At 38.1% G+C, this 22,643-nt stretch overlaps 1 protein-coding gene across 4 annotated transcripts in view; it reads left to right on the top strand.

Annotated features, from left to right (window-relative positions):
• Positions 1-22,643, top strand: part of MCC (MCC regulator of WNT signaling pathway) — a 208,639-nt gene that overhangs the window by 8,205 nt on the left and 177,791 nt on the right. For 3 of the 4 annotated variants that reach the window (XM_080572774.1, XM_080572775.1, XM_080572777.1), the window contains exons 2-3: positions 10,532-10,779; positions 18,314-18,525. In XM_080572774.1, the coding sequence (XP_080428900.1) occupies positions 10,532-10,779; positions 18,314-18,525 (460 nt within the window). Of the gene's footprint in view, positions 1-10,178; positions 10,244-10,531; positions 10,780-18,313; positions 18,526-22,643 lie in introns of all 4 variants that reach the window. The other variant, XM_080572776.1, reaches the window with a different exon arrangement.

The following is a 22,643-nucleotide window of genomic DNA, read 5'->3' as shown; positions in this document are numbered from 1 at the left end:
GGAAACATAACAGCATACAGAGCACCGTCTATAAAATCAAGCAGCTACAAGTTGTAGGCAGGACTTGGACCAGATCTCCTGCAGGACGGCAAAACCAGTGATCCTCCAGTGTCTGGGGACGTCCCACTGTCGTCTGCTTTCTCAGAGCGTTGAGTGAGTGACTTGTATTCTTTTGTGGGTTTCAAGTCCAGAATATGATTGTTATATTGTGTGCCAGGAGATTTGACCCAATCTGCAGAGGGCCTGGGTGATTAGAACAAACACACTGAGAGACCATAAGCTAAGTTGTGCTATGAATTTTTTGTGGTATGCTACTTGTAAAATTCTGGAATAGAATTGTTTGGTTGGAAGGGACCAACAAAAGATCATCAAGTACAACTGCAAAAATCTGTGCTAGGCTTATTGTGATCATAAAATCCTCTGCTTTGCTGATCAGAAAATTCTGGTAAATAATAAAGCTCTAATTGTAACTACAACTTAGTGCTGTTGTCATTCTGCCCAGGAACCCCAAAACAACTTGTCTGTCCTTACAGCATCGGGTACAATACTCTTCTCTAGGCTCATAGCAAGCAGGTAGCCTTACAAGATGTTTTGGTACCTAGTCCGTCTAGCAAATCCATAGCCCTATGGTTATAGCACAGAGATGAGTGGTGGCTATTTCAGCAGTAGTATTGGGACTTCAGTAAATACTTGAATCGGTCCTATTGATGATTGCATCTTCCTCTGCTCGTGACAGACAGGGTAGTTGGCATCCTTCTTAGCCAGTGTTGATTAGCTCATGCTTCTGTACAAGAAGCGACTTTCTAGATGATTTGAGTGTTAGGTTGCCAAAACCTGTAGTTGAAAAGTAATGGATAAGTCAACTGTTTTGGGAAGCAATTGGATGAGAGAAGACTTCTGCTACTGAGTGGTTGACTCCGTTTATTTCTTTATCTCCCGTTTTTGGTGCAGTTTGAGGATACCGTGCACAAATATTTTGCAGGCTATTGTGGATGGATTCTAAAACAACTAAAAAGTCTTTGTCTTGGATTTCTGGGGTAGGGTAATTAGTATCTGAAATTTATTCAAACAGCAGGTTATGCATGTTTTGGCAGGGAGCACGGAGCCTCACAGGATACTTAGGCACAGGGCCTTTTTTGCAAATACATAGCCCTGAGCTAGGTGCTTGCATTCCTTATGAAATCAGTTGCGAGAAGTGGAGGTGTTTTTTTTTGTATTGTTTTTGTTTTGTTTGTTTGTTTTTTAAGTAAATCTAAGGGCAGGATGCTGCTGAAGGAGTTGTTCCACTGTGTGCAGTCCTGAAGTTTCACTTCTGTCTGCACTAGAATTTGTTCAGTGAGCGAGAGTGAAGAACTGCTCTGGCTGAAGACTAGCCCCATAAAAAAATATTTATTTCTGGGCCAGGTAGTTCGTGGTTGTGGCTTGTCATATGGCTGTGTTGGTATAGGAGAGGGGCCAGAAACACTGGGGTTAGGGTTTAGTTGTGATCCTTCTGGCAATGTCTGCTTGATTGGATTGAACAGTGTTGAAAACAAATACTCTCAACTAAGAAACATCTCTAAAAGTTAATTCATGTCCAGAAAAATGACATGGTTTTAAAAACCACAAAACAGAGCAGAGGTTTTAATTGTAGTCTTGTCACGTCAGCTTGTAAATGAAAGAGATTAACTAGGCTAGTGCTCTGCCTAATTGTATTTTTGGAAGGACGGGCTTGGAATGGCACCTGGAGAAAAACAGTTAAGCTGTGGATTCACAGCTTCAGAAACCCACCTAATTTTTACTGTGAACACTCATGCATCTCTAGAATAAATAGTACTTATGTGGAGTATGTCCTGGCAGAGTGACTATTCCCACATATGAGCTTGTATATTAATTAACTGTAATGATTAGCTGTAATCAGTACATTTAATTTCTTCTTTCTTCTGAGAGTTTTTGTTTTTGCAGCACTACTTTCTGAAATTTAATGGAACAGTATTTATGTAGCACTAGCAGTAATTTATTCAGTGAAATCCCTTACGCTATTTGTATGGGTAGGTAAGGTAACAAAGACCAGACTGCCGGTGAATGAAATCTATGCTCCTGGTAGTTCTTACCCTGTGGTAGAGTCTGTAGGCTGAATTGATACTGTGTTTGTGCAAAATTTGAAACTAGTGAGCAGCACAAAGGAAAGCATAGAGTGGCAGAGGTTCTATTGACAGACTCTGCCTCTGTCGATAAATGGACCCTTGTTTGCCTGCAACAATTCCCTCTTCAGAGGTGACAGCCTTAGCTGAAAATGGACATATTGCTCTCACAGGTTGCAAGATGCAGTTTGTGGTAACAGTTTGAAGTGACTGTTCAGAGTACACCACTTATTTCTAATAAATAGAATGTGCATTTGTTGTTCCTGCTACAAACCAAACATTTCATTTCTGGAACTTCCTGCGAGAGATGGTTGGTCTTGTCCGCATCTAGTCTGAAGTGTAGCAGGGACCATGAAGCGACATACTGACTGTTGGAGAAAGCTTCCCCCTGTAGGAGAAGGAGCGCTGTCATAGGCTGTGCAACGGTGGTGTAGGCTCTGTGGCCAGAATAGTACTGTGAGAGGTTGCCAAGCCAGGGCATAGCTGTGAAGTAAACCTTAGCTGGTTGAGTTATGAATAAAGCTTAAGTAGTTCAGGGGCTGGTTGGCAGTTACCCCTTCCTTCTTCCTGCTACTGCTCAGCATGCTGGAACCGGGTCAGGTTGTTGAGTTTAATTGTGAACTTGTAGAACATACAGTGGAATATGCAAGGCAGAAAACAAAGCTAGCAAGGAGTTTCAAGAGTAACAAAAATTATTCCAGAATATGTAAACAATAAGAGGAAAACCAAGGAAAAGGCGCTCAGGAAAGGGAGGTAGTAAGCTGTTGGTGGCTGATGCTGAAGGGTGTAAGAAATTGTTTTGTTTGTTTCTGACACTGAAAATACTAAATATAGTGAGATGGTTCCTGTAAATAGGACTGATAACTACTACCTTGAAAGGCTAGGGGAATAAAAGTTTGAGGTATTTGGATTTATGTTTTAATTAGCCTTACTTGAAAAAGTCGGTTAAAGTTAAGGTTCTTAAAGACAGCTTCAGAACTATTTTGAGTGTTTTCTTTTTTTCATTCTTGAGATCTTTCAGAAGATAGAAGTAACAGAAAATTGGGAAAGATAAAATATGCTTCTTTTCTTTAAAATCACGTTGAGATGGAGATCAGTCTGTAAACAGTGTTTAACTGGCAGAATATGGAATTGTTAAGAATTGTATCAAACCCATATGATGTATCAGAAATCTATTAGAAGAAGTTAGTGGTAGAAGTGAAACAAGAGATGCCTTCTGTCTTGTGCTTACCAACGCTTTTGATGTTTTATGACACTACTAGCAGAGACAGTTTTTGTTTGTTTTTTTTTTTAAACCTTTACTTAGATCATTAGATACCAGTAGTTTATTTTACTAGAAGATTGTATCAAATTGAAATTGTAATGGCCCAGGCCAGGTCAGTACTGTTAAGGATTAATGATCTGGATGACATGATAACGAGTAAGCTTAATTAAATTTAGCATGGCACCAAGATAAGATTGCAGATTTGCTGGAGGAGAGGACTGGAATCTAAATTGGTGTTGAGAAAATAGAGATACATCTTGAAAAAAAATCAGGTGAGATGAAGTAAGGATAAGTGCACAATAACACATTTGGTGGTAAAAATACAGGATGTGTAATTGAAGAGACTCTGAGATTTATAGTAGGTTTCAAGTTAAATCTGAATGAGTAAGATAGGAATTCTGCTTTCAGCTTTTCTGCTCATTTTAGTGTGTGCCTTAAGACGATCTCTAGTTTTACATGCCATCATCCATCAAGTTGGTGGATCAGCTAGAGATCAGAGCAGCTCACTGAATATGATCAGAGACACAGAAACTTCTTCATTTCTTTACTCAAGAGAAGATGGGACATCAGGCATTGGGTTTTAAATATATAATGACAGTTTTACCTTAGTTACTGTGATTATAGAAAACAAATTGTTAAAGTCCTTTCTGAAATAATGCTCTAAATTGCAGTTAGGAAGTTTTAGCTTACACAACTTGTAGGAGAGGACATGGAAGCACTAGGACAGGTCATGTATAGAGCTTGTGGAAGCCTTAAGAGCAGGGTAAAAAAACATCTGTCAGGGATGGCATGGGTTTATTTATTCCTATCATTGGTCCAGGGCTGGATAATTTTTCTTTGCAGCCCTTCCCATGGCCTCATCATGTGCTGTATTTCTGTAGGGTGACACTTGAATAACGTAAGGTGTGTTCTGTTGACCTTTACACACCTGAGAGTGGAGTTCTGCACTGTTTCTCTTCATATTTAAAACATCAGCAAAATGTCCTTGCACTCGAAGCTTTTCCTTCATTTCTTCATGCTGTTTCCCAGAATAGAGTCCTGCCTGTTTCCTTCCCTCCAAGCTCTTATGTCTCCTTTTTGTTTGTTTGTTTTCTGAAGCTTCTCTGACTCATATTTTTCCCTTAATTCCGTAAGAGCAGCTACATATCCTGGTACCCTGCTGTCAGCCCAGACTAGGAGAGTAGGTCATGTTTGAGAAAATAGGAGTGGTGGTTCTTTAAAACAGTTTGAAGCAGTATTGTGTTCCTCGTGCATAGGTTAATAAATTCCGTCTTCAAAAAATGCTGGCATGATTTGGTCAGTGCTGTGCTCCTCTGTTCCCTCCTTCCTTGTACAGGCTATTTACTCCCTGCAGATAAGGCAGCGTAGCTTACTTCTGCAGTACTTTTCTTGCCTTCTTTTTTGGCTTTCTTTTTTATCTTTTTCTTTGAGACGTGTTTTCTGCACAATAAGAGCTTCATTGCTTGCCTTCTGCAGTTTATTTGCTGAGTTCTGCAATTTGGCTCTTGTATTTACAGGATAATCCAGCGAATATGTAAGAACCCATATAGTGCCATATAGACTCTAGATAGTGGCACAGAACCCAGTGGCTGTGGAATAAAAGCTTCTTTGCAGTACTGTGGTCTGTTTTGATGATTTTTTTTTTCATTTGCTTTCAACTTTATGTTTATATTTTGCTTTCATCCCGTGAGATTTTGGAAAAAAAAATCCTCTAACCAGCAAATGTAAAACAACAATTTTATGTCTTCCCCAAGTTTTCATGTAGCCTGGAAAAGCATTATCATGAATTCCCTTCCTGCTCACAATGAGATGAAAATGCAAACTTAGGCTTCAGCTTTAACAAGTCCCAGCATCAATGGTATTGCTGCTCGGCATTTTAACAAGTGTGTCCAGCTAATGCCCCAGGTAACATGAGCCTGACTTGTGGTATTTATGACTCACTACAAATGTCAGTTTAGTTGAAAATGTCTCCTTTACAATCTTCTAGCTTGTTCTGATGTAGATTTGATACACTGAAAGGAGAGAGTATTGAGACAGTATAAAGTAAGTGGAACTTGACATCGAAAATGAACAATATGCGTTACTGCATGACATTTATACAACAGTAGAACTGCTCAGGTTGGAAAGGACCTTGAATGATCACCAGGTCCAACCTTTTGTGGGGAAAAAAGGAGCCTAGATGAGATTATCTAGCACCCTGTCCAGTTGCACCTTGAAAACCTCCAGTGACAGGGATTCTATCATATCCCTGGAGAGGTCATTCCATTACTGTAAAGAAATTTCTTTCTTATGTGAAGACAAAACCACTACCAGTGCAGCTGGTACCCATCACCCCTTGTCTCCTTTGTCTTCCTCATGGCCTGCCTTTGGACCCTCTCCATTCTGTCCTTGTCACTGTATGGATTGTGGGGACCAGAACTGGACACAATACTTTAGGTGTGGCCTGCGGAGCTCTGAGTGGAGGGATGTGATCACATCTCTATCTCTGTTGGTAATGCGCCTGTGGGTGGAGGCCAGGGTTTGATTTGTCTTGGTTGCTGTAGCAGGACACTGCTGACTCCTGCTCAGCTTGTTGTCTGCCAGGACCCCCAGGTCCCTTTCAGCAAGGCTGATCCACAGTCACACAGATCCTAGCCTGTACTGGGATCTTTGGTTATCTTGTCCTTGCACTTGTCTTTGCTGAGATTCAGATGGTTCTTGTTTGCCTGCTTTTCCAGCCTGTCCAGGTCTCTCTGTGATGTACCTCTCCATTCTGACATGTCCATCTCACCGCCTAGTTTGGTGTCATCAGCAGACTTTGTGTGGGTGCTTTCAATCCCCTTGTCTTAGATCATTTATGAAGGTGCTGAACAGCATAGGGCCCAGGATTGATCCCTGGTGGCCCTCACTTCACAGAATCATGGAATCACAGAATTGTCTAGGTTTGAAGAGACCTCCAAGATCACAAAGTCCAACCTCCAACTTCTGCAGGCTGCCAGCCCAAGTAAAAACCATTGATCTCTGTCCTCTGAGTGACCGCTTGCAGGCCAATTGGTGGAACTGACAGAGTTCAAGAAGTGTTTGGACAATGATCTCAGACATAGGGTCTGGTTTTTGGGTGGTCCTGTGTGGAGCCAGGGGGTGGACTCAGTGATTCTTGTGGGTCCCTTCCAACTCAGGATATTCTGTAATTCTAAGTTTTCAGCTGCTAAAAAGGTTTTATGGTAATTTTTCAAGAAAACATCTGATCTTTGCCTATGCAACCTGCAGTCTAGGTGTACAAATGACGTTGAAGAAGAAAAGTCAAAATTAAAGACAATCCCAAGTTTCCTAGATGCAGACACCACGTGTTTCTAAGCACTGGGTCCAACCTTTCCTTGAACACCCCCAGGGACGGTGACTCCACCACCTCCCTGGGCAACCCATCCCGATGCCTGACTGCTCTTTCTGAGAAGAAATGTCTCCTCATTTCCAACCTGAACCTCTCTTGGCCCAACTTGAGGCCATTCCCTCTAGTCCTATCACTAGTCACCTGTGAGAAGAGGCCGACCCCCAGCTCCCCACACCTTCCTTTCAGGTAGTTGTAGAGAGCAATAAGGTCTCCCCTGACCCTCCTCTTCTCCATACTAAACAACCCCAGTGCCCTCAGCCGCTCCTCACAAGACTTGTGTTCCTGGCCCTGCACCAGCCTCATAGCCCTGCTCTGGACACGTTCCAGGGCCTCGATGTCCTTCTTGTACTCAGGGGCCCAATACTGAACTATGAAGTGTTCAGTAACATCCCCAGGAAATGAAGCAATAAGAAGCGGTCAATATAAAATACATAGTGGAATCACTGCAGTTAGACTACTTTTATATGTGGTAGCAGTGTGTTTAATTTATTTCTCTGGTGTAGACATCAATTTTCAGAGCATCTTTTGCGGGATGTTTACCAGACTGCTGTGTTTCTGGGCCTCACGGAGTGGCCCATCTGTTCTGACTCCCTGTTCATTCAGAGCAAGTCCAATCCCTGACTCATTAAATCATGGAATTACACTGACTCCCTGGTACTGACTTTTCTGTGAGCAAGCACACAACCCTGGAGAAAACTGTTTGTGGGTGGAGATTAGGAAAGCTCTTACCAACTTTCTTCATATTGGTTGTTACACTGGAGGTCAGTGGAAGTTATTTTCTGTAGTGCTAGTAGCCCTCGGTTATTTTAGTAGTTTTTTTATTTAATGTTCTTTGTAATTCATTGCATCTTTTCTAGCGCTTCTATAGGTTGCTTCAGGCAGTGCCTTCAAACTGTAGATGCTATGAATGATACTTAGTTAAGGTTTATATAACAGGAGAGAAAGCTTAGCACCTTTTGACTGTCAGGAGCCAAACATCAATTTGGAGGTGTCCTTTGTGGGCTGTAGTGAGACATGAGTGATGGAGACTTAAAGTTGTTGCACAAAGGCACTGTGTAAGGCACTCCCACAGAAGTGTGAGAAAATGCCTTTTCGGAGACTAAGGCAGCTTTGTCCATGAACCCCCTGACAAAGTCTCTCTACACTTCATTTCCTAGTAATAATTTCAAAGATTAGTTCTCCTCTGGGGAGTCTGTCTATCTGCGGTACTGTATCTTGTCACACATGGTGTTAAGTGCACGGGTAGTTCCTTTGTAAATTGCTTTTCGTAATTTTGTTGCTATAGTTGAAGTGGTACCTAAAGTAGTTGCTGTCAATGCCACCGCAGCACTTCTGTTGTTAAAGGCGGGGGATAATTCAGGTTTAACTGTTGGCATCTGAATTCAGGTTAGCTCTGCTTTATATTGTTAATGTAGACATAATTTAGTTGTTTCCCTCATGAAAACTTGAATGTTTTGTCATACTTATTTATTTATTGGCCAGATTAAATGCAAAGAGCAAAACTGACCAAAATTTTAACTGCAAGTATCAATCACTTTAGGGTTGGCACATGTAATTTAATTCTCTTATCTCCGATTAGGTCAAGAAATTATTGTATACATGATAAAATACATGGTAATTATTTATAATAATTATTATTATTATTACACTTCACTCTCACTATTAGAATCTCTGCTAAGAAGTCCATTGTTCTAGAACTTCTGTGTGAAACACTTACCAAGCTCCACCTAGCATACAGCTTTTTTTCTCTAGAATGGATAGACAGATAGACATGGATTGTGGTACTAAATGCCTTTAGTGAAACACTTTATGCAAGAGCTTCAGATACTTCACTTGACCTTGTAGACACCTTAGAAACCTTCGGAACAATGTTCAGGTATTTGTATTGAAATAATAATACTAAATATGCTATAATTCACATAGTAGTAATTTTATTACACGTTTCCTTTGCCTTCTTCCTATGGAAAGGTCTGCACAACATAAAAATGAGCAGCATTTAAAATAAGCCGTGAAATACTCATACTATTTGTGGTGTGAGTCAGTGTGGTAGTATTAAGCAATCCAAACCAAAAGTTTGAGAAAATTATGGAGGGAAAGAAATAATAAAGGGTAAGACTGCTGAAGTAGCGATAATTTTTTTAACCTTTGAAATTTGAGAGAATGATGCACCAAGAAGATCTTGATAGTGTAGAGCAGCTTTTGATTCAGATCTGAATTGTCACCCACATGTTATTTAAAATATGATTAGTTGTCATTTGACAAATACGTATCTGTCTTCCTTCAGTTGCTGGAAAGGTTGTGTCAAGATTTTGTTTCCTTCTCTTTCTCAATGCCTCTTCATTTCTTTAAGTGAGATAGGGCCAGATTGGAGGGGAATAGCAAGAAAAAAAGTATGAAATAGGGTCTTTTGCTGTCACTTCTTTTGGTGGCTGAGTCTGTCTTTAAGCAGTAGCAGCTTATCAAATTTGTCTCCTGCTGTTTGTGAAAAATGAGCATATGGAAAGGAACAGAGGTGCTGTGTCTGTATGGTCAGGAAGATTATTCATTCTTGGTTTGCAGAGCTGTGTTTGCACAAGAAAGCAGTGGTATTTTTAGTGGGTAACGTTTTGGAAAAAGTCAGTATGACAATCTCTTCAAAAAGAACCTTCCTTTCCTGAGGGTCATTGTTGAAGAATGTCAGATGTTTGTCTAATAGTCCACTTAATCACCATTATTTAGTAATCAACTTCTGATTCATGGTGCATTTTATACAACTGTTGCTGAATTTTTTCAAAAAATGTAATCTTACTACAATTTTAATAAAGGAAAAAGACATTGGGAATAGTGGGGAACAAATGTCTTGAAACGCATTCTGCTGAGAATAATGTCATACCTCAAATTAAGCTGAAGGTGTGTTCCTGAAGTTCTTTTCTTCTTCACACAAAATAGGAAAATAGCATTGGTCATAGTTTTGCTGACTGTTCTTTTTTTTTTTTTTTTTTTCCCCTTGGCAGTATATTTACATTTTTTTGCATGCATTTATCCTAAGGTAAATCCACCGTATAAATTTTAAGTGTATCATATGATTTAAGTATCTTCCATGTTGACTTGGTTGCAGCTGTCTTATAGCCACTCACACACAGTGCCAGAGTATTTTTCGTAGTATCGCCCTCCTCACAACTTTGTGAGTTTCATTAAACGGCTGGACCAGTCGAGTTTCTAAAGAGGATTTTGTAGTCACAACGTTTGGAGAAAGGTTTCCAAATGCTGTTTCTCTTTTCTGCTGTTTTCTTTGTCCTTCATATTTGTCCTCTTTAACTTAACTGCTTTTCAGTGGCAGAAGTCCCAAGTGTGGCCTGTCGCAAGTAAAATGGAAATTTAAGTTGCCATTGATCTCATTGGAGCATTAATAGTTTAAATTCTTACTATGTCACTTCTTCAGAAGATACTATGGAGATCAGCAGCAAGATTCAGCTCCCACTTGTGTCTGTCTCCGGTTGTAGAAATGTGGGTAATAGCATGAAAATAGAGGTTAACAAAGAAAAATGTTTCCTGCTTTTCCATGGTCTGTGTTGTAATTTCTTGCCAACATCATGGTTTCTTTGTTGGATTGACAAAAAAAGCAATAGTTGGCTTATTGAGTTTAAATCTATGCATTAATTCATTTCCAGATTAGACAGTCAGTATTTCTTCTAAACTAAATTGTTGTTTTTTCTTCTCCATTCCCATTTCTCCAATCTTTCTTCCACTTTCATCCCTCCCCTGCCCCCATTTTCCCTGTAAAAATATCCTTAGGAATGACTTGCTGATGGTGTGCCGCCAGCTGAATATGGAGGAGTCTGTCGCCGAGATCATGCACCAGCTGGGAGCAGATGAAAATGGAAAAATTTCCTTCCAGGATTTTAGTCAGTGCCGCATGGAACTGGTGCGAGAAATCAGAAAGGAGGAAGTGGAGCTTTCTGTGAAATCGGATGACTCTTGTAAAAAGAAAAAGTTAAGGGATAGAATAGCTTCCTGGCCGACTAGCAGCAATAACAGTTTAGGTAGGTATGACTTTTAAATGTCCTGCTGATGTGGTTTAACAGACAATAAACTCTGGGGTTTTTGTTACCAATTTTTCTGGCATCAGGATTTTCTGTAAAGGGTTTTGTGAATATGCTTTCGCATAATTTTGTCATATATTAGAATGCTGTTAAAACTGATGCAGCCTTTTCGTCTGGTGTGTTAACAAGTATCTGTTGCAGAACATCCTCTTCAAGAAATCCTAGTTAGCCAAGACAACAAGCTTTCTTGAAAGGACAGGAGCTGTGGAGCTCAGCTGATAACTGTGATAGAGTGAGCGTTTGTTGTCCAGAAAGCCCACAAAGGCAGGTAGTTAGGTAGGAATATAAACAATTAGGAAAGAAATAATCTTTGTATTGCAGATATAGGATACTCTAGGAATGTGGATGTTTCTTGGCTGCTTTAAAAATTGATCCACTTAGTTGGGGATCTGAGTGCTGCATGTGCCAATTGAGAGGATACAGTAATTCTGCTTTCCTTTTGCCCTCACTCTACCCTCTAAAAAAAAAACACAAGGGAAAAAAAAAACGTATAATCTCATCTGCAGGAAGACAGGATGTAGGAACAGAAGATTGTCTGTGTCATTGAGTCCAGTCTTCCTTAGCATTTTGATCAATTGGCATCAAATCAGAAATATTTACAACTACAAAATGCTTCCTTTCACCCTATAACAGATACAAGAGATCAGAAGACAGCTGCTGGTCTTTAGACAATAGCATGTGGTCAAAAACCCACCAATGCAAGCTACTGTGGAAACTGCTGAGGAGACTGTTGGCGCTCTAGCTTCCTGCAGTAGCTGCATGCTAGCTAAATAAGACTGCTGGGCCATGGTCTGGGTACACCCATGCTTCAGAAGAAATCTCTGATTGTATTTAGTGAGAGATAGATCCCCATACCTTTTGTTTAGACTGTATGACCCTAGATTTTTTTTAAATGCTTTTATAATAAGAGGTCTTCCATTAGCCATCCCAATAGTCTTCCCTTGTATGTGTCCTAATTAAGTTAGGAATGTATTTTTATTTTTACTCTTAGATATATTTCATGCTTCTTCCTGAACAGTTTGCTTGTCTCTGTTCTGATTCCTCATGTTACTGACCTGTCATTCCTTTTCAGTAGTCAGTCTCCTAGAACGTAAAACATGGTGTGTGTTGTTTCTGTTTTTCGTTTGTTTAGCGGGGTTCCTGTTTTTTTGTCTTACAGTAACTCTGTCTGCGTGTATTCTTGGCTTGTCTCAGACATTCAAGTGTTGCTGGCTTGCCTTGGATCCTTGGTGAATTTCCTGTCTTCTTGCTTTTTAGACTGACTGTACTTCTCTCTCACCACCCCATCATCTGATGCTCATTTGCATTTTTCTTGTTGTCTTCTCAACATAGCGAATCTGTTTCACAGTGCTCTTTGTTTTCTGTCTGATCTCTTTTACTATTCTTTATAGTCATACTTTGTTGTAGTTAATATTTCCTCTGTTTATCTTTCTTTGATATATATGCTTGAGGTAAAAGTTGATTAACTGTTTAGTTTTTGTGTCCATTCTCCATCACTGGTTACACTGAATCTTCATAATCCCTGGGCTCAATTGCATTTCCAGACCATGAATCACCTTCAGGAGCTGTATCAGACAACACTTCAAAACCAAGATGACTCCTGAATATCTTCTATATTGGATTAAGAATGGTGTATATTCTGTAGCTCATATGTTCAGTTATCTTCACTGCCTTTGTTATATTGGTTGTTGTTTCAATGCTGCTATTGTTCCATTTTCCTGGAAAATAGAAAACCTCTTCTGCCCTCACACTTCCCTAAAGTTTCCATGTTTGCCGTCCCCTATGTGGCTGCTAGAGATTTCTGGCAACTTGGGCTTTAAAATGTTTTTCTTGGGCAAATCTGCTTAATAATTATGGTTTATAGTAATTAAAAGAGAGGGCCTAAACTTTACTGGAGAAAGGTCTACATTACAGTCTCAAAATGCATCCCACAAAGAAATCTTGTTAATTGCTGCCCAGAAGTGGTCAGGTGGCAGAACTGTGGTCAAGTGTCATGTACCTATTCAGTCTCTACCTTTTTTTTCCTGTTTTTTAATGTCTGTATTTCTAATGGCTGTATGAGAATAAGGTTATTACAATAGATTTACCCAACAAATGTTTCTACTCCTGTATTTCCAGGCGGCATGCCAGTAAGCTAAAATGGATGACAGTTTTAGTCAAGATACAGGATTCAGGTTTAGTAATACTCAGTCATGAGCATATGAGTATATATGTTCAGCAAGCCAAACCTGCATGTGTCTACTAGCTTGAAATTCAGTAAAGAGAGTGTAAGATGTAACAGTTTAATCTTTTATTCAAATGCATGAAAAAGGACGCTTTTCAAGTTCCAAGAATGACATTTTTAGCTGCTTGGATATCAGCAAATCAAGGCTATTACAATGTATTCTAGTTCTCACACTGTTAAAGTTAACAGGATCTTTAGTTTGCAAGTACTATTTAGTGCTTTTTCTGTAGATGAAACTGAATGTGAATTTTGTTACTTTAATGTTCTTCTGACATTCTTTAAAATGTATTAAGTATGAATAACTTCTGAAAGTGTTGCTGGAGACTTGCAATGACAGTATGCTAACCTGACTCTTTAGTATATCACTTCGGTAGGATATATGGGAAGAATGTCAGTTGCTGATCAGATCTGTGGGCACTGCTCCAGTTATGGAGACTGAGAACCATGATGGGTATATTAAATCTGTGTGAATGGTGTATCCAGTGATGGAAGTGGATTCCTTGGCAAATGAGCCCTTACAGTACAGAAGAACTACGCTTCTAATGATTTAAGGCAGGAAATGATCTGAACAGCTGTGGCTTCTGTCAGGTTTTTCAGTGCTAATTGTTTTACATGTTCTATGTAAAAGCTAGAATTAGAAGCATTTATATTTTAGGTTCTATAGATTTGTGTGCACTTTCCAGGTAATTAGTAAATTGCTGTTTTTTGTTTTGTGATAAAGATAGCCTGTTTCTAGTACCTGTTGTTTTGTGGATGAATAAGAAATGACGTTTATTAGTGAATTCATTCATTAGACCAAGTGAAGGATTTCCTTTCCCACTGAGAGCTGCTTGTACTTACTGGTCTGATTTCATATTCTAGATAAACAGTTATGAATACCGGAGTCCATAAGCGATCTTTAGCTGTCAATTTGTGATAAGTAATCAGTTCATAGCCAACTCCCCTGTTCTCTTTAATGAAAATAAGTCCCATGAAAATTTCATATGCTAATGTATTTACATTATGGATCAAGCATGAGAATAAATCAGAGGAATGATAGAAATTAAGCCTGAAATTTAGCTTATGGGTAAACATGAGAGGCTGGCTGGTTGGAGCTGAAAAATCATTACTTTTACTTTGCATGAATTCCATGTTTGATCTTATTACAAATAAATTGCCCTCAAGAAACTGATGCAGTGACTACATTTATTTATGCTACATTTGATTAAAAGCTTCGGAGCTAACATGATCTCAAAGGTGCACTACAGATTCTTCTTGAGATTTATGAGCAGAATTTCACCCTAGATCTGTTTGACTGAAACAGCCATGACTATCTGTTAGGCTAAACTTAACTACATATGAATTTACATTAACTGTAAATGATTCAGTTTATTATTTTTAAATACTCCTTTGATACTGCTGTCTTTGTGCAGAGCAGCAGACTATATGTAACCTTTTTTTCCCTAGAAACTTAGAGTGCTAAATTCTATGAGTAGCAGAATAAATGAACCTGTTTTTCTGTGGGATTTGTATTTGACAGCTGACTAATCTTATTAAAACTGCAATATATATGTTGTATTTTAAACACCAGCAAATCTAGAAAGGAAGGTATTATATAGAATGGGTGCTCTCATCTTTGATAGGGCACATATGTGTATAAAGGTTTCCTGTGGTTAAAATATGTGTAGAAATTTAAGAACAGCTAAACTGCTTTAGTCTAGAGATTATTCTGAAATTGTATCCTGTCTCTTAGAGCTGTGAGAAGGAAATTCTTAGAGAAGATAATAGGAATAGGGTGAGTATGTAATGATCTTTTCCTATTAAATTTCAGTTCAGGGACATAGAACTAGAGATAATTGCATACATGCCTGTGCACTTGCTCCCTCCCTCTGTGATGGAGTCTTTGAACCTATGCTGGTCTTCAGCATTTGTCATGTCCTGCAGCCAGGAGTTGCACAGCTTAATCAAGGGTGAGCATTGCATCACATTGCATTATTTTTCTCAGCAGGAGTACTGTAGTTCTCATTCTTCTCAGTGCCTTCAGGAATTTAGTATATTTGAGACTGTGACACCACTATCAAATGTCTTTGGAATTATCAAATAGCTTTAAAAGTTGGTGGGAATGGGGAAGAAGGACAAGACTGGTGGGTAGAGTATGCCTATGGTGGAAATACAAGAAGTAAAATACTAGATTCGAGAATGAATTTCTCCCAGAAGCTGTGAGCTGTGTCCAGTGCACATATGAATTATGTTATGTATTAAGTGTCTTAAATGAATGTCTTTAATTAACTAAATGTCACTGCTACCTCATGGAAAATAGCAATCAGACTTCGGATCTCTGCTGTTGAAGACACAAAGGTGAGGTGTAACTGTGTGACCTAGAGACCAGTTGTGCTTGTAGTATCCTTCATTGTCAATTGTCTTTATGTTTGCCATTCAAAAGCCAGACTTATTTGAGAAGCCGATGCAGGGTAATCTTACAATATCACACATTTCCTGATATTATGGATCCTTCAGTGCCCTACCATTTTGGTGGATTGTCTCTTGTACTTTGTGAGCAAAGATGAAATCACAGAATGCCAGGTCCATCAGCATAGTCTGGTAAAGCTATCTTTTATCAAACTAAAAAGCATGTTTGTATGGATAGACTTATAGTCATGAATTATAGTCACCCACTTCTCTGTTGCAGTATGCAAGGCTTCTGCACAGAATGTTGTTAGAAGATGATATGTCATTTACATTCAGATTAGCACAATGAAATGATGCCAGCACCAGAACATGGCCCTCTGTGACATTACCTTTGCAGGAGGTATGGCATCATACCTAATGGATCCCCACTTTCTGATTACTACTGTAAGAGCAAGAGTTGTATGTCAAATGCAACATACATCCTGAATGAATTACCAGCTATAACTGAATTCACAGTTTTGACAACTCCAGAATTTCTCTGCTGAGCTGAGACACCAAAGGTGAATGAGTGAGGAGGACAGCATGTTAGCAGCTGGAGTTTCAGAATCTGTTATATTGGTCAAATTTAGAGATCAGAAATAAATTACTAGAAATACTGAAAATGCCTTTCTCTCTAACAGTCATGCCTCCTTTCATTTTTAGAATGTGTATTTTATACCAGGAGTGCAGACTTGAACATTTAAGAAAACTTGGGTTAAACGTACAGTCACAGTACTGTCATTACAAAACAAACAAACAAAAAAACAAACCAACAATAGTTCCATTTGTGACTGACAGGTGTTTTCTGCGTTGCCTCAGTGTTTTAATGCAATAGCACATAGTGAAGTCTATAAAGGCCACTTGGTTCTTCAACAATGCTGGTATTGTTAATTCAATGAATATGAGAGCTTTTTTGCAGGACAATGTCTTTTAAGTAATAGAAATTGACAGTGCACATACTCTGTTGAATATGTGCCATACTTAGTTCTGTAAAAGCAGGTGTGATACAGCCTGCTGTCAATTTTGTGGCTGTCCCTGTGGAGACAGAATTGTATCCAGTATTCTTGTCTACTCTGGGAGAGGACAGAACTGGTTCTCCATCTCCCCTTGTCTCCTGAGACATCTCTGCTGCTTCAATTCTGTTGGTTGCAGATTTTTCTGCTATACTGTATATTGTAGCCACAAGAGGGCAGAGATGCATAACACTGTACTTAGTAGTCAGTACCCTACACAGGATGTAATATATTTATGCTTTGGATGTTAAACAGCTGGTAGTGGTATCTCAGTTCAACTGTGCTGGACAGGTTGCAGCATGCAGCTAGATTATTCACGGTTGATGCATACTTTTGGTGTAGAAGTAATTTAATTAATCTTTAATAGTTACCTGTATGTGTAATATGAATCATGTTAGTTATGTTAGTATAAAATATAATTCTTTTGTTGTTATTTCTACTTAAATGCTTAAAAACTAGTGTGTTCTCTTTACAGTAAGCCAGGGAAACCATCTCTGGGTTTCTTAAGAGGATTTATCAGGTATAGCTGCTTTACAGGGCTGTTAGGTTGTTGATCTAATGATACAGATTAGTTACTACCTTGTTTCCCTTCTGGATGGTTTTTCATTTGCATGTTTGCCGATTTAACTTTCTTGGGGGAGGGAGTGGGAAGGCACTCTACTAATAGCTCATTATATAGTTTGTTCTTTCTCCCTGGCATTTTACTTAATAAGTGATAAACACTGATTAGTGAACACTCACTTGGAATGCTTATAGTGTTCAGAGAGAGAAATAGCCATAAAGGAAAAACTTTTGAGCCATCATGATGGCATTATAGACAATTACTTACGTTTTGCTGATGGCATGGTGGATATAGATCTTTGCTATAGTTTGCAAATCTAGATTCTGTTCTGACTTTTAACTTAGAATGGGTGTTTGGACAAGTCACTTAATTGTTTTCAGTCTTCATTGTGCTACATATGAAAAACTACAGTGCTGCCCAGGGTTATTAAATAATCTATGGAATATTTTGCCATGCAAAATTTTTAAGCCTAAAATATAAAAAGATTTAAAAAGGATTTAGACTATTGTATATAAAGCAGAAATCCCCAGGGATTAAATAGTTCCTGATAAAATAAGAAAACTGCTTAAAATTTGGTTTAGGGTTTAAACCTGTCTCTGACTGTAAGAAATTGGAAGGATTATGCAAGGAGAAACAGCAACCCTATCTTCCTGCTACAGAAATTTTCCCTGAAGCATTCATTGTCTCTAGCTACATGATTGTAGTGTTGCAATGATTTTTTAATGAAATACCTTGTGACTGATGTTTCTTTGAAACTTGAACTGTAACAGGCAATTCTGAGATAATGAGAAAGTGTTGCTAACATAAAAATGTCATAAACTGTACACCTAGAGAATTCGTATGTTGTGTTGTTACTCACTAAACAAAAAGTTAAGAATTATGGTTTTCCTTTTCTGTTCTTTGATTAATGCTGTTTTTTAATCTGACATAGTTACTGACACTTTTTCATTCCATGGTTCTGGTTCATAACTACTGTAAATTAAACTAGTTATTTTATATCCTTTAGTAAATAATGTATGCAAATGCTCTTCATTTTTTCTTCTGGATCTTGTGATTTGGTAAATGTTCTGTGCATTGAAAATGTTACTACTTCTTTTCTTTCTTTCTGGTATTGTCAGCATATGCAAGATGGGGTATAACAATGGTGGAGCTGTTTGCTTTTTATCGTTCTGGAAAGGCAAGCTGGCTTGTTTCTGTGTTGTTTATACATAGCCCATATTAGAGTGGTTTTCCGTTTCTGCATTTTAGGTGCCTTATCAGGAGCCAGGGAAAGCTGGGAGTATGATTCAGGAGCAAGAGACCTTCAGAGTCCAGACCTCCAGAGTCACTTTACACTACAGAAGGTGTTGGAGAATGGTGGAAGCAGTGGGACTCAGCAGGCTGCTCTGCAGAAGCTTCTGTCTCAGGCCTCGAATTTTAGCAGCTCAGCTGGAGGAAGTTACTTGGAACTTGCCAACACTGTAAGTGCGTTTTGCCTCTGCTTTTAAGTTCTGTAGATTTTTTTTGTGTGTTTTTCTCTGAAGAAGTATATTAATCCATCCTTTGAGCTGTCATGGAAACAATGCCAGGCTGCTGTTGCCTTTCATTTGCAAGGAAGCTAATGTGATTTTAGCAGTTGAAAGGTGCATAATATTTCTAAAGCTTGTATAATTGAGTTCTACCAGAAAGGATAGGAGTTGCTGAGGAACCAAGTTCAAGTTCTTAATTTATACAGTTTAACAAAAGACAAGGTACACGTGAAAACTTCCTATCAAATATTTATTTATTTATTTTTTTAAATCAAGGCATCAAATTGTTTAGAAGTATTGTGCAGAAAAGTTCTTCCAGTGTTATTTCTGTACTAGCCACTAAATTTTTGATATTTGCTTTAAACCCTCTGTTGCAACATTGTGCTCTTTATTTCTGTAATAACTATTCTCCATTGTATAAAAAGTGCAACTGTTGAAGGTATAAGGCATTATTTTTGGCTTCCCCATCAATGTATTGGGATCAAGTTTGTGTTTTAGTTTTAAGTGAGGTTTTAAGTCTGTTTTGTAGCATGTTTCTTATTATGCTGCACAGGGTTTTAAGTGGAGAAATAAAAGATGATAAAATGAAAGTGAAAAGTTTTTTGATTTTTAAAATGATTGCTTATTGTCACATTTGACTTTGAAATTGATACAGGATAATTCTAGCTGTAGGGGTAATTCTAGCTGTAAGGGCGCCTTAGGAGGTTGTCTAGTTCAGCCTCTTGCTCAAGACTTAATGTCTAATGGAAGTGGTTACTGGCAATAGAGTAAAATCAACTTCTTTAAGGTACATTACTCAAAAAGAAAATACCCTGAAAGTGTTTTTAAAAGACTTCTTCTAATATATATATGTTTTAAATTCATGAACAAAATCTGATGTAGGACCGAAGTTTCCAGGTGCAAACTAAAAATATGTAGATATTAAAACATGTTTTATCTAAAGGACAAAAGACCTCAAGGAAGTTGACAGTTCCGTAATCAAACTGTGTCCTCATTTTTTCTAGAAAGCATAGTAAGAATTAACTGTCGTAAATTTTGAGCTCTGATCTTTAAGACTGGACAGAAACATTTGAAAACTCTAAAGAGCAGAAGTGCCAGCACACACATAAAGAAGGCAAGATGGAAAACCTGGGTAATTATAAAACAGTTAGCAGCATTACTTATATCTCCCAGTATTTTTCTGGAGATGTGTGCAATTTTGACTAAGAGAGGACATCTAGATTTATATAAGAACAATCATGTCCAGCCAATCTAAAACCTGTTTTTACAGAACATTAGACTTTGGGTATAGTGGAAGGATAGCAGATGATGTGTGTCTCTGGTAAGGCATTTGACCCTGACTTGAATAACGTTGTCATAATCAAATGCAGAATAGGCTCTAAACTACTAATTAGGTGAATTTGTAATTGATTTTAAAATTGTGAGGTGCTGTGTTTTTAATATCTTTCTGAGCTCTTTTCTGCCCTATTCTCTGGTTTGCATGAAAACACTACCAAACTCAAATCAAACTCTACTGGTAAAATCAGTGCTTATCCACACTGAAAACTGCAGTTGTGGTCATCCATTAAAAAGGTGCAAGTCTAAGTCTAAGGAACATAGTGAATCAGTGTTCAGCTATACATATTTCCATGACTTTGATTGGTTTGCTTAAAAAAGTATGGATTTGGAAAAATGTGAGCAACTTATTTTAAAGGATGTAGGATGATGCTTAACAGAAGTTTAAGTGGAGCTGTTTAAGACCAATTTAGCTGTGCAAAAAGAGTGGAGTGAATATTTTTATTTCTGGGTTAGGAACTGAGTTGCTGTGTCCTTTTTGACTGGAGTTCATTCTGGTTTCAAGGTGGGTGTGTACTAATACATCGTCTTTCTGTGCTCCTCCTGACTTATGGTGGTTCAGAAGCGGTGGGCTTTAGAAGCTGTTGTACGTTTGCAAATAAGAAGACACAGGTCTGCAGTGTTATTCAAGAATGCATGGTGTGAAAGCTGCTGCGTCGCTCTAATATGTAGATGTCTTAAAAATAAAAATGCTGAAGGCTCATATGAAATAAGATCTCCAGGTATAATGGCTTTCTTTATTTCCATCTCTAAATTCCTTTTATGCTTACTGTTTTGAAAGACACCTGATCTTTGTTTTAACAAGCATCTATCATACTTCTATTTTTAAATATTCAGCGCTCTTTCAAACCATAGGTACAATCAATAGTCTCTCATTTATATGTAGATGAATATAATAGCATCTCCATTTGACTCCTACTTAAGCACTGGTGTCATGAGTCATACACAAATTTTTGCTTTGGCTTTCTTACAATGGAAAGAAGGGGTGAGAGAAAATGGAGAGAGAAATTTACTTTGTTTTTCACTATTTGCATTTATTCCTTTTACACTGTTAATACTGAGGAATGTGCTGTCTAAATTTAGACTTCTAAAGAGACAGGCTTAGAGCTGTGAGTTACTATGGTACTTTATTCTCTTTCTCAAATTGTTTTACCGAACTATATTTGCCACAATGATGAGACTACATGCTCCCTCGTGTTCATTTTCAAAAATCCCAGATCGCTTTCACACTTTTGTGGGCTGAATCCAGGGAACTTTGCCATTTGTACACAAGGAGCTGGGCAGACTCCCTTGCACTGTAACTAGGGTTACTTTTAAAAAACAAACAAAACCAAAACAACAACAAAGAAACCCCAAAAAACTGATGGATCTTTAATAACTGCATTTCTGCCCTTTTAGAGTAGATTGTTTCTTTTTGTAAAACTGTGTGATAGAAGAGCAAAAATTTTAAAACAAACCATGTGTGGACATTTCCTTCTGGTACATAAATGCTCCTGAAGTTAGCCAGAGTTTTAATCTTCTTCAGAATGATTACGAAAAAGTAGACCAGAGCCCTTCTATGTCATCCTGCTCTTATGAACGGTTCTTGACAGTTGAACATCTCCCATATATATCTATATAGGCCATATGTGGGCATATTCTTGAAAGTAATGTTTTTTACATTTCTTTGTAGGTGTTTAGACTTCAGACTCAGAGCTCTGAAAAAGTATCTATTGTATGGGTGAACATGTGTAACCTGGGTGATTTCTGGTTAGAAGTTGATTCTTTTCTCTCTGAACATATGACTATGCAGTCAGGCTAAAGACATCCCAGTGGGGATTATGTACGACATATCCTACAGCATAGATTATATTTCTCAGTCGATACAGAGGGTCTTCATGATGCTTTTAAATATTTAAGTACTCAGGAGCATTATCCCTGTTCCTTCAAAAGAGTGATGAAATTAAAAAAAAAAAAAAAACCTGTTTGAAATTTAGCCATGCATGTTCATTGCATGTGTTTCTAGCTTTTCATTTCTTTTCATTTTGCAATATTTTTGTTTATTAGCACATGTTCACATTCAGCTTTTGTTTTACCTGAATAATATATTCTGTAGTCTTTCTATGAAGTATAACTCTTTCAGTGTTTTTCAGATTCATCACTATTACCTACAAATGGTAAGAACACATTTTTCTTTATAGCTTCTCACATTGGTACCAGTATTTATGAGTAACATATTAACCTTTAATGTGACCTGTCACCACTTACTGATGATGTACCTGTTTGTGTCAGTAGGTTATATACTACTACAAATACCTCTGACAGGAACTGTCAATTATGTTCCAAATGTAGTCAGTCTGAGTTCTTCTTTTTTTTTTTTTTTTGTTTAATTGCATTCAGATCTAAACAACTTAAATATGTTTCATGGATAGCAAAGATTTCAACCATTTCAAATGATTTCTGTCAGGAGTGTGCCCGTCTGGCAATTTGCTTTGTATTTGTTCTTGAGTCTGCAAAGATGGATGAGAATCGCTAGTCTGGGTAGTTGTATAACTGTGGAGAAATAACTGATTCATGTAGTGTCGCATCTGCTTGCTTCCCAGGAGGCCATGCAATCTTGATTTGTTCCTGTGGTGCTATCAGGAGGAATTGCACTCTTGTAGAAAATGAAGTGTTGTTGTTCTCTGAAAACTTGACACAAGGCAGCATTTTGATACGATATGCACCTTTCACATTGGAATTCCAGTGAAATTCAA

The sequence above is a fragment of the Anser brachyrhynchus genome (assembly GCF_964034855.1).
Source record: "Anser brachyrhynchus genome assembly, chromosome: Z".
Classification (NCBI taxonomy): Eukaryota; Metazoa; Chordata; class Aves; order Anseriformes; family Anatidae; genus Anser; species Anser brachyrhynchus.
This window is presented reverse-complemented; position numbering and strand designations above follow the sequence as displayed.